The 13231-nt window shown below is 38.3% G+C and overlaps 1 protein-coding gene across 1 annotated transcript in view; it reads left to right on the top strand.

Moving 5' to 3' along the window:
• Positions 1–8053: 8053 nt before the first annotated feature.
• The window catches only part of LOC129002423 (probable helicase with zinc finger domain), a 30496-nt gene continuing 25318 nt past the window's right edge, over positions 8054–13231 (top strand). Inside the window, exons 1-2 of the mRNA XM_054430206.1 lie at positions 8054–9047; positions 12326–12761. Of these exons, the coding sequence (XP_054286181.1) occupies positions 8312–9047; positions 12326–12761 (1172 nt within the window). The 5' untranslated portion in view covers positions 8054–8311. The remainder of the gene's footprint in view (positions 9048–12325; positions 12762–13231) is intronic.

The following is a 13231-nucleotide window of genomic DNA, read 5'->3' as shown; positions in this document are numbered from 1 at the left end:
AAATATATATATATATATATATATATATATGAATTTAAACGGATGGTGTTTTTGGTCTCTAGGGACCTCAAAACGAAAAAGTAAATCGGTCCCGGGTCCAGGTCTTACCATGAGTACTACGGTAATAGCTTATTCCCTATATGGGAAATTCGCTAATATTCCCTATATGGGAAATTCGCTAATATTCCCTATATGGGAAATTCGCTAAAACCACCCTCGTATATCCATCAATTGTTCAGACAAATCAACATAAAATCGCAAGTTTTGAAGAAGCCTGATACAGACCCACCTATAAGGTAAGTAGCAATATCCCATTCAAATTAAAAAAAACAACTCCAGACACAAATGGGAGAGGCGAGTACAAAACGAAATCTACATTGTATATAATTTTCTGTAAACTACCATGAAATTATCAATACGTAGGCTACTTGGTTGGTTAGCCGAGTGTTATAGCATTTATATAGTCAATGGTTAGTGCTCGCCTAATAATCAAAAGGTCACCAGGTTTTAGAAAAGCCAGTAGCTTTTTGATAGTTCAAAACTGGACCCAGGTATTCCTGATCATTGGGCATTAAATAAAAGATCCTAGTGAATCAGCCGATCTTACAGACAATTCTACACCATTCTACACTTATATTTAGGTTACATGCGTACATAGGTGTCGTCCTCATCTCAATAATCGATAATTGATTCACCGATAGGTTTTTTTTTCAATGATTTGAAGAGCGTAAAAGTATCATAACAACCCCACATCAAAAGTAGCTGAAAACATAAACAAAACTTAACTCTCAACACAATTTTAACGACTCCCTCACTACTCTAAGCAAGGGGCCGTCCTCATCCTCATATAGGTACCTAACAAGTTTTTTGGAATTTTTAAACATCTCCCCTCCCCTTTGTGATGATGCATAACGCAAGCTATCGATATTTTTAACAATGCTGTCATACATTTTTTCAAACAAGGTTGTGGAGTATCGGAGTATGAAATCTAGGCAAAACTTCCTGCTGATGAAAAAAAACGTTTAAAATTGTTTTGAAGTAATTTTGTCAATAAAAATTAACATTTTAAGAACAAACTTAACAGCTTATTTGAACATATGCAACCAGACGTTAACAATAAAAAGTTATTTAAAAAAATCAGCAATTGTATTCTTAAGTGTTTCGTTCATACGCCCACAATTCCCACATTGGGGATGTTCAATAAAAAAGTGAACCATGGAAGAAGGACTGCGGGATATGATTAAAATTTTGCCGCAATCGCGGCCACCATCAAGTACGGTAAGTTAATCTGTGACCACGACGAGATGGACAGGGGGGAGCGTCAGGGGGTATAGAAGAAGTGGAGGAGAGCCAAGGCGAGGCCGGCCGCACAATTTTTATTTCAGCTGCAGTTATTTTAATAAGAACAAAATGAGAGCATTCTATTGGCTGAGGGAACACCATTAGCGCAATGAAACGGAATGAAGCCATCGGTCTCGGTGGTCTAGTGGATAGCGTGCCGGGCTTCGAAACTTATGGTACAAGGTTCGAAACCCATCGGGGGCACAAGCTTTTTGTCTAAGATTTTTGCATTATCAGCAAGTTTGGTTAGTTTTGTTAGGTTATAACAGTTAAATTTTATAACTAAAACCTTATAAAATTGAATTTGAGCTATTTATAGTTTTATTTTATGAACAGAACTTTTTTTCGATTAGTAAACCTTCATTCAATTTTTTCATTATCAGCAAGTTTGGTTAGTTTGGTTAGGTTATCACAGTTTAATTTTATAATTAAAAAATATAAAATTTAATTTGAGGCATTTATAGTTTTATTTTATGAACAGAATTATTTTTTTCTATTAGTAAACCTTCATTCAATTTTGTCATTATCAGCAAGTTTGATTAGGTAGGTTAGGTTATGACAGTTTAATTAAAAAATTAACTATATATTTTTGTTAGTTTTAGGCCTACAATAATTTTTTTTAATTTCTAATTTTTAAACTCTCATTTGGTCCGTATTAAAAAACTGCAGCTGAAATAAAAATCGTGCAGCCCGGCCAAGCCTCTGACACAGAACGACAAAACGGGCGATGGTGAGGAGGAACGAACCGAGTGTGACGGGTGGTTTTGGTTGTGGACACGTTTCAATCGAAATTTTATTATTTTGATCATTTCACACTAAGCTGTCAACACTTCGATGCTGTCTTGTAGTACTGCCATTTTTGTTGATGGTTGTCCAATGTTTTGATAGATGAAAGCGGACACATACCTCCAGATTGCTGATGGAGGCCCGGCGGGGACGGGTTCGCTATGACGGCCCGGGCCATGCTGGCGGCCCGCCCACCCCGGGCCGCTTATAAAGCCCTGCCCCACCGGGCCCCCACAATTGACCCGGGTCGATTTGGGACACCCGGGCCGATCGGGCTCGCCTACAGTGCCCGGGCCTAACAGTACCGGGCAGACCCGGCGGGTAAGGCGTACAAAATGTAAAAAATTGCCTTTTTTCGAAAGTCTTTTGGAGCCCCTTGGACTAAACAAATACCAAATGACCATTTTTTTTTGTATATCCATAGATTTAATATTATCATTGACTATTGGATACTGAAGTTGTGCGTGCATTGTACCACACTGTACTATTGTACTGTTGTATCAATATCAATAGTCAAAGAAAATTATTATCCTAAATTTTTTTTATGGGGAGGAGGTAAAAATGCATTCACGCACACTGAGGTGCTCAATGGCCACTCAGTAGTGCCGGACTCCCGCGGGCTCATTGTCCCCGGACTACCGGCTAAAAACCCCCTCGTCTCCTAGCACACTAACCTGGAACTGTTTAGCACATTACTTCGGGCTAGGCCTTTTAAACTACGCCCCTAGGGCTTTCCTTCTGGTTTCCTCAGAAAACTAAGGCCGATCGAGGTCGACCTTCTTATCCCGAAGTATGGCCTCGACGAACTGCTTTACACGGTTCCAGTTTCCTTCCCCCTGGAACATAGCTCCAACGATGTTGTCGGGAGTAATATCGACGCCGACCTCGGAGATCAAGGAGGCTCGGCGGACATGCCACCTGTCGCAGAAGAAGAAGGTATGCTCAGCCGTGTCTGCAATGCCAGGACAGTACATACAGTCTGGGCTGGCAGCCTTCCCCATTCTGTGCAAAAAGGCCCGAAAGTACCCGTGACCCGAAAAAAATTGAGTCAAGTAGTACCCAACCTCACCATGCTCCCGTTCCACCCATGGTTGGATGCTAGGAATGAGCCTGGCGGTCCATCGTCCCCGAGACTCGGCTTCCCATTCACGCTGCCAGCGGTCGAAACTGCGGTTGCGTTCTTCCCTTGCGGCAGTCTCTCTATCTACTTCAGGTCTCCTGCGGTAGATCGCCTGTCGCTCCCTCGCGAGATGAAAGACGGGGATGACACTGGCAATCACCATGACTGCAGGCTGCAGGCTCGGAAACCGTGCGGTAGGTGGAAGCAACTCGCAAGGCACTTTGACGCTGGACACGGGAGAGCCTGTCACGGAAGACACGCCTCTCCAGCAAGTGGGCCCAGACCTCAGCGCCGTACAAGAGTGCTGATTGGACGGCAGACATCAGTAGGCGGCATTTGCAGGAGCGGGGGCCGCCGACGTTTGGCATAAGCCTACTAAGGGCAACAACTCCCTTGGCGTCTTTGTCAACAGTTCGCTTTATCTGCTCACCGAAAGACATTTTGCCGTCAATCATAACACCAAGGTATTTGGCATACGGCTTGGTCTCCAATTGGGCATGGCCTACTTGCAAAGGACGGTGGGAATTCTTTTCTTGGTTAGGATAACGATCTTTGTTTTTTCAACCGCCAACGATAGGATCGATCCCTGTAGGAATACAGCTGGTTCTTATTTATAGTGACTGTGTTGATTTTTGCTCTGTGAATAATTATCTTTTTTACGTATTTTTGAGCTCGGGCTCTCTTTTAAAGTTGTGACAAGTTTAATTCTTTGTTTGTTCTTTGTACTTGTTTCATAGTATCGCGGAAATAGTTAAATTAAACAATAAAACTTCGTTCAAACATAGGTCTAACCTACAAGCTCCTCCTGTTACAAGAATGTCAACAACTAATGTAAACAAAGCTAAGTATAATGTGCAACAAACAAACGAGCTCCTTGCTATGCCTTTTGATGAAAATGTAAGTGATCCTGATGATGATTTTGTCTTTCCAAAACGTAAACTTACCTTTTCTTCCTCTGAATCTCAACCGAAACGCTATGTTTTAGATTCAAGTGAACTATGTAAAGGCAATAAATATCAAATTCTATCTGAACATTCTTATAGTTCTAATGGTAATGGCAATGGCGTGGATCAATCACACGATATGGACGATTCTACTTTGGAAAACCAAGTAAATGACCCAAAGTTAAAAATCCCTCCTATATTTTTGCACAACGTAAACAACCACCAAGAAATAATAAAAGATGTCCGAAATATGGTAAAGGCAACTTTTTCGACTCAAGTTCGAGGGCAGTCCCTTAAAGTGAACTTGTCTAATATAGATGACTTTAGAAATTTGACAGCCTTTTATGATTCTTCTAACATTAAATATCATACTTTTCAACCCCTACATGACAAAAAACTAGAAGTGATTGTCAGGAACGTCCCTACATCATTATCTGAGAATGAAATTAAAACTGAGCTAACAGATCAAAACTATCCTGTCATTAGAGTCACTAGGTTACTCAACAAAAACAAACTTCCACTCCCTCTTTGTGCAGTAGACTTAGAAAACAACGACGACGGCAAAGCTATCTTTAATTTAACCACAATATGTTTTGCAGTTGTAAGTGTCGAAATGAAAAGAAAATCTAGGCAAATTCCCCAATGCACTCGATGTCAACGCTATGGGCACACGAAGAACTTTTGTAAGTTGGACCCAAGGTGCGTGCGGTGCACTGGTCAACATCACTACTCTGAATGTCCTAAACAAAAAACTGCAGCTCCTCAATGTGTTAATTGTGGCGAAAGCCACACAGCTAACTACAGAGGCTGTCAAGTATACCAGAAAATAACCAACAAGGATCACAATCGGGGTAGTCCTCGCAATCGCCATCAAAACGCTACTGACGAAAAAGAAAATACTCCTTCTCCCCCTGATTTGAATTCTGCTACTCATTTTCCTGAGATTCATACAAACTTTTCGCCTCAGGAACCTCCCACATCACGAGTTTCATTTGCTAAAGTTGCTGCTACGAGCCGCCGCAATATTAATAATTCATTCTCACAAGAACAATCTGATGATGCTCCTGATACGTCTGTGTTTCAAAACTTTGAACAAATAATCCTAGATGTGGTGAAATCGTTCATTCCTACTCTCAAAAAGATAATAAGTAATGTGATAAGCTCTATTCTCTCAAATGGATCAGGTCAATTATTTTCAAATTAACAATTTAACCCTCCTTAACTGGAATGCCAATGGGCTTAGAGATAAACGTGCTACTTTTATCGCGTTTATGGTTAGACATAGCATCGATATTGCGTGCATTACTGAGACACACCTGACCAATGTGGAAAATTTCAAAATTAATGGGTATTCTATATACAGGGAAGATAGGCCTAATCCAATAGCTTCAGGTGGCGTTGCAATCTTTGTGCGAAGAACTTTGGACCATCATAATATATTTTTACCTCGTTTATCTTCGGTAGAAGCTGTTGGTGTAAAAATTAATTTAAGTCATGGTGCAGACTTTCGCTTAATTTCTGTCTACAAACCCCCGAACAAACGGCTACACAATAATGACTTGCAGGTGCTGTTTGCAGAAAATTGTTCGACTGTTGTTATGGGGGACCTAAATTGTAAACATCAGATATGGGGTTGCAGAACCACAAACCCAAATGGAAACCGTTTGTTACGACTTACAAATAACTCAAACGTAATGATTGATGCGCCACAAGAACCAACACATTTCCCATGGCAACCTAATTATCAACCAGATATACTAGATTTGGTTTTGCACAAAAACTTTACAGCTCCAATCATTCAAAATGTTTTACCCGAGCTGGACTCTGACCATTCTCCCGTTATAGTAACCTTCTTCACGCAACCTCAATTTAGTTGTCCACCTCAACGATTAATTAATGGAAAGATAAATTGGGAAATTTTCAGTGCAGAATTGGATAAATGTTTAGAAGGTATGCCTAAATTATCGTCTTGCATTATCGTCCACTCCGTAAATCACCTGGCCATGACCTTATTCCTAATATTATTTTGCGAAATCTCACCAACAAAGGCTTTTCATATTTCACATCAATTATTAATGCATGTTTGTCTAAATCTTACTTCCCTTCTATTTGGAAGCATGCGGAAATATCAGTTATTCATAAACCCAATAAACCGAAGTCTTCTCCATCGAGTTACCGTCCAATCAGCTTACTTTCTACGCTTTCTAAAGTCTTTGAAAAAATCATCTTGAAACGAATTGCCTGTTACATGGATGCTGCAAATATAATTCCTGCTCATCAATTTGGATTTCGGCCAAAACATTCGCCCTTACATCAAATCCTACGAATATATGAAACGATAGTCAAAGGGTTTGAGAGGAAACAGCACACAGTAACGGCATTTCTTGACATATCTCAGGCATTTGATAAGGTATGGCATGACGGTCTTGTCTTTAAATTGATTAATTTCGGATTTCCAAAATATTTAACCAGTATTGTAAAATCGTTTCTCTGTCACAGGACCTTCTCTGTTAAAATTAGTTCTTCCAAATCATCTGTACGACGAGTCAATGCAGGAGTTCCACAAGGTTCAATTTTGGGCCCTGTATTGTTCAATCTATACATGGCAGACATCCCTCTTCCAGAAGACGCCTCATTAGCTCTCTACGCCGACGACACTGCTATCCTGTGCCAACATTCCGACATCCACGAGGCCACGTATTCCCTGCAATACTCTGTGGATCTTCTCATTGATTGGTTCTACAAGTGGAAATTTCGCCTAAATTCAACTAAATGTGAGACAAAAATATTTTCCTTGAAAAAACATACATTGCCACATGAAATTCAAATATATGGTAACTTTCTACCTTGGAACCCTGATGACCAGGCCATAAAATATCTTGGAGTATGGCTGGACAAAAAACTTAATTGGAACTACCACGTTAATCAAAAACTGTCCCAAGGTTATGCACGCCTTGCAAAGCTTTTCCCTTTAATCAATAGGAAATCTACTCTGAAGCCAGCTTGTACAGTTCTAATCTACAAATCAATAATTCGGCCCTTGATTACATATGCATCTCCTATCTGGGGATTAGCTATATCAAAAAACAAACTCTTCAAAATTCAAGTGATTCAAAACAAAATTCTAAGAATAGCGGTGAATGCTCCCTGGTTTGTTAGAAACAGGCATATACATGAAGAACTAGGAGTCGAGTCTATCTCGGCCTTTATTGAAAAAACCACCTCAAAATTTCTAAAATCTTTAAACGATGTTCCTGGTGCATTAACTTTTCATCTTGGTGAAGCAACTGAGAACAGGAGGCTACGTCGAAGGCTCCCTCAAGATCTATTGGATGAATGAAGCCTAAAGACGATTAAATTATTCTCTAAATTAATTATGTTACAGGGTGTACCAGGTTTGGGCGAACCCACGATGTTATTATAGTTAATTTCTTTTTAATTTTGTTAACACTTCTGTGTATAATGTCTACATTGAACCAGAAATAAATGCTGTAAAAAAAAAAATCGATCCCTGTGCAGCCCCAGAAGTGACAGAGATCCGACACTGACCAGACTGACCTATTCCTACATCCTAAATTTTACCATTGATTATACATCTGAGATTTTTAATCAACGATTTTATCATAGATAATACATGTATCTAGGCTATTATTATTTGAGCCTAGATTGATACAGCTACAGTTACATGATCTTACTTATTTCTCAAACCAATGACACAATCTTAGAGTAAATAAACCTGCCAATATTATTTTATTATATTTATTCCAACCCACGGATCCTGGAAACGTTTTACTCTTTGAATTGAACTCTTTGTATTGCTGTCTACAAAAGAAAATTTTGACTTTTGTACACAAGATGGCGTCCTAGGGTTTACTAGTTAAGTACAACATAAAGTATTAGTTTTATTTCAATGGAGTATAGAATTTAGATGTATAGTGCATGTTTTATTTAAACTATTTTTTGAATAAATAGTCTGTGCGTGCAGTTATTCTTCCTAAATGTAAAAATATTCAGTTTATGTGCTCTGTTTTCATAATCTCTCTAACCCCAATGGGTTCTTCTGATTTCCTCATAAGCCTACAACTTAAAGAGATAATTCTGTAAAGTAACTAAATTTGGCATGTTAAAAATGAATGAGGTTGAAAGTCAAGCTCAAGAACTACTTCGCCATAAGGAATGGTTATCTGCACTTGGACTGTTTGATCAGTTATTAGGGTATGCTGCTGTGAAAGGAACTTCAAAGGAAAGATTAGTTGGTTACTTGTTAGGTAGATCTGAGTGCTGTTTAGAACTGGGTCGACATGAAGCTGTTGTTTCTGATTGTCGCAAAATCATTAAACTGTTGGGTGGAGTCGAAAGTGGCAATAATTGTGGTGCAAGGGCTCGAAGAAGACTAGTTCATGCTTTGTTTACATTGAGGAGATTTGCCGAGGCTGAAGCAGCAACTGCTGAGTGGATAGCATCTAGTGGCGGTATGACAAGTACAAACTCTGAAGCTGTCAAAATGCTTGAAAGAGTTCGAATAGGATTGCAGATGGCCAATGGTCAAAAGAATGTCAGTATGAAAGGTGTGGCACAAGTAGTGCCTCAGCATCACCGAATGGAAGAAGAGATTCTCACAATGGATTGCAGACTAGAATCACTCTTTAACCCAGCAATGGATGACAGGCCAAGGAGAAATCGGAAACATCCTGTAGAACTTATTGGCGAGTCAAGTGGAGTTGAGCAGAGTACACAAAATGTTGATTTTCAGCAACAAATTTTGAACGTGAATCATATTCCCTTTGAGTTAACTAATATTCCGTTTATGGATCCATTGCGAATGAACTGCATCCAACCACAAATGGTTGATCATAGTAAGTTACAAAGTGTTAAGTTAATTGTATGTATTTTTCACTTGCTTGGTTTTTAGTCACTAACTAAAGTAGGCCTGGGTTGACCTACATAGGATGAAGGTACCGGTACCTACTGTAGGCCTATGTACTCAGTAGCTTAGTTAACTTAGTCAACTTATAGTGCTTTTTAAGACTTAAGTTGTTAGCTTCTTCACAAGCAAGATTTATACCCATATCCTAAACTAATATCCCAGCAAATTTTAGGTTAGGCCTAGGTCTGAATTAAAACTAATGTGACTCACGTAAGGTAGTTTTTTGAGAGCCTCTGGCCAGCAAAGTTAAACTTTGATTTCATAGACCTAGGCCATATCAGTACTGTCCTTATTACCGGTTCCTCATCTTTTACCCCATGGGGGATTGATGGCGTCATTAAAAGTGAAAGATAATTATTTAGTATAGGTGCCTCCAAACAAGTTTTTTTAAATTTTAGGCTAATGTCTAACTTTATAGTTTTTTACCTCCTGAATCCAAATAAGTTTAGCCTAAGTTTCATTATTTTTCACCACTAATGAATATTTCACAAGATATCGCCGTACAAATATACAACATTACAATAAACAAGGTAGGAGGATGACATTTACAAGAGGAATGAACTGTGGGTGTAGTAAGCCAACAGCTGATTGTTTTTAATCATAGGTACCGGTACTCAAGGAAATGGAAGTGACAATTTTATTAGCTAACTCTGATTCTGCAATTTGAAAATCACCTGATTGAGTTAGGGCCTAGATACTTTTAACTTTCTAAGACCAATAAGTTAACATTCAATGTAATTTATTATTGTTACCAGCATTTTATTCTTATATTCATATAGCCTATATAACTGGGACGGGTGGCGTCGTCCTGTAATCCAGCTACTAGGAGGTTACGAATTGTGGATAGGCATGCACTGTGGATGCGATACTCCCTGGTGTGGATTAACGTCCGCACGAGTGAGTACTACGACTATCCGCAGTACTATCCTGAAAATTAGACCAATTCGTATATATACCGTAGCAAGGCAAAAATGTGGTACGAATTCCACTATAAAATGTAGGTCCCTTAGTTGCCATTAGCTGTATGGGCTATTAATTAACAGCTGTGTCTAAGGAATAAGTCGGCCTTAGTCACTAACAAGACTACAAGATCGCACCACTCATCCTACACTCATCTCCATACTTGGCTTAAATACCTACTTTATATGGTCGCCGTTTCATTGAAAAGTATTAAAGTAGGCCTATATGATTTATATTTCACCGTTATAAAGAATAAAAATTAGAAATTACATGGTAAAATACTATCTAACATGACCTAGAACCAAACCAAACCTCTAGAACAATAGCAAACTCCTTTTGATGTCAGAAAAGGCATGTCAGGGTGGTTGGCTGTGCTTTAAATGCAAATTTGTGACTGCATTAAGTCCTTTAACGGTACGTTAGATTAGGTAGGTAAGTTAAAGTTTAGGTTATAATGAATCGAGTTGTTAGTTTATGCAAATTTGTGACTGCATTAAGTCCTTTAAAGGTACGTTAGATTAGGTAGGTAAGTTAAAGTTTAGGTTATAATGAATCGAGTTGATGGTTTATGTCACCTTCAGACTCTTTTTGTAACAACCTAGGCCTACTACCCTGACATGCCTAAATAAGAACTAGCCTACGTGTAATTAGTCCACCAGTCAATCTATAACTCCATAACGTGACAGAATTCCTTATAGAAAACATTATTGACTACAGAATCACTTGAAATGTTTCTATAGTCAACAAAGTTATTTTGTTTAATCAACGATGTTATTATTCTCATCAACTATGTTACTCTCTTCACTTAACTTGTCTTTTGACGGCATAGCAGACTAGCACCACGCAGTACAGTATGAGTATTTTTGTTTTGTGTTCTAGTTGTAGTGAAGTAAAATGATGTCACTGGGCCGACCATGCCGATGACAGAATCAGTGTGAGTTAATAAAGTTCAAAAGCTGTTTCTTCCAGTTGGTTGTCGTTTGGTTGAAAACAGTCAGCTGTAGGCTTAGTTAACCCACAGTTCATTCCACTTGTAAATGTCATACATCCTACCTTGTTTATTGTAATGTTTTATATTTTTACGGCGATATCTTGAGAAATATTCATCAGCGGTGAAAAATAATGGTATATTAAGAAACAGGACAGTAATAAACTATAAAGTAAGATATCAAAATTAAAAATTTGTTTGGAGGCACATCTTTACACATGAAATACTTGACTAAGTTAAATACATTTAGGCGTATTGCTTAAGCCTAATATAGGCAGGCTTAACAAGCTGTAAGTTTGTTGGCTATTAACTTAGTTTATTACATTTTTAAGACTTTGGAATTTACAACAAAAACTGGAAAGACCACCTGGCAGGGTAGTGGTTGTAGGCTTAAAACATTCTTTTATAAGATTGTTCAAGTTACTCAAACAAAACAAAAAACATCTGGTGACGTGTTATTTAGAGTTCATGATATTTTCAGTTCATTTACAAGTAACCTAGCTAATATTGTATGTATCACAAGACAGGTTGGATTAGGTTAGTTGAAGTTACCCAGCCAATCTACTTCGTTTGGCTTCTAAGGTTAGGCCTATACTAGAAATCTAACCCAACCTGCTTCTATTATTGATCAAGGCCCGATATATCAATCCTTAGCACTTGAGAGATCAAGAATCATTTTAATGGGAGGTCTGAGATTGATATGATTTCTTAGTGGGCTAATGATGTAAGTTAGGCTTAGTTCAAGTCCAAATATAAACTGCAAATATTTTGAGGCACCTTACTGTTGGTTAACAATTATATGTTATAGGTTACAATCTAATAAAACAAGATAGGTGGCTCTACTGAAATAGCCCCAACAACGGATAATTTAAACAACATTGTGGCCTTTGAGTATTAATCACACTTCTACTCAGTGGTCGATCCGGTACCTCTCTTTCGTAACGCTAAAATTATTGGCATGAATAGGTACTAATCACATTAAATAGGTTACAGTTCCGGCACCTCATTTTTTACAAATTGATCACTGCTTCTACTTACTGACCTTTTTATTCCCAGACTTGATTGATCTATTATTTTGTTTCAATCAAATAGGTAGTGGCCTTCTCAAAATTATGATACTGTGAAGTAGTTTTATTCATCCTAATTGTAAATAATTACATGTTAACTTGCTAGGCTAATTTAAAATTTTTTATTGAATACATTTCAAGGACATAAAAAACATGAAACATCCAAAAGGCCTGTATCTAATCATGTTTCAGTGGCTGCATTGAGAATCGCTGAAGAAGTAAAAACAATGCCTCCGAACCCTCATCATCAGCAGATTCAACAACAGTTGCAACAACAACAAATCCAACAGTTGCAACAACTTCAGCAACAACAGTTGCAACAACAGATTCAACAACAACAGATTCAGCAGCAGCAACAGATTCAGCAGCAACATCAGGTTCAGCAGCAACAACAGGTTCAGCAGCAACAGGTTCAGCATCAACAACAACATCAACAACAACAGCAGCAGCAACAACAGCAGCAGCATCCACAACAAATTGTAGGAAGAAATGGCTTATCTTGCACTTATTGCTGCCTCACGTTTTCTGACAAAAACGATCTCCGTAACCACTGTCAGACGGAGAGTCATCAGAGGGTGATTATGTCTGATGAAGGCAGGGATTGGAAGTGGCGGCCTCCACCTAGAGGGTTTGTATTAAATGCTAGATTTATTGAAGATTGCTATTTGAAAAATTACTAGTAAGCTACTCATATTTTGTTACAGTGGAACCTCAATAGCAAGTCACCCTAAAAAAAACAAGAGTACCCTTGCTGTTTAGTGTTTACCCTTGTATTTTTGTCATGCTTCTGATCATGTTATTGGAAACCTATATAGGCATTGATGAGAATTCTACCTTCATAATAAGTCTTATAATCTTGATAATTCCCATGCTAGATTTGTTGTGACACTTGTTATCGAGATCTGGTTGCAGGCCTTGGTTAAAGTAGATCTACCAAATTAAAGTAGTTAAAAGCCTTTCCCTACAGTATTAAGATGAGTCTGAAAAAAAATTGTGAATGGAACGGGGACAACATTCTATTGTTAGCCTAATAGGTTTTTTCAGTACATTTCACTTAGCCTAAATGTAAATCCAGGTTTTTATTCAATCTAGGAAAAG

The sequence above is a fragment of the Macrosteles quadrilineatus genome, unplaced genomic scaffold (assembly GCF_028750875.1).
Source record: "Macrosteles quadrilineatus isolate MER2022 unplaced genomic scaffold, UCM_ALF_1.0 Scaffold_9__3_contigs__length_116548681, whole genome shotgun sequence".
NCBI classification, from domain to species: domain Eukaryota; kingdom Metazoa; phylum Arthropoda; class Insecta; order Hemiptera; family Cicadellidae; genus Macrosteles; species Macrosteles quadrilineatus.
This window is presented reverse-complemented; position numbering and strand designations above follow the sequence as displayed.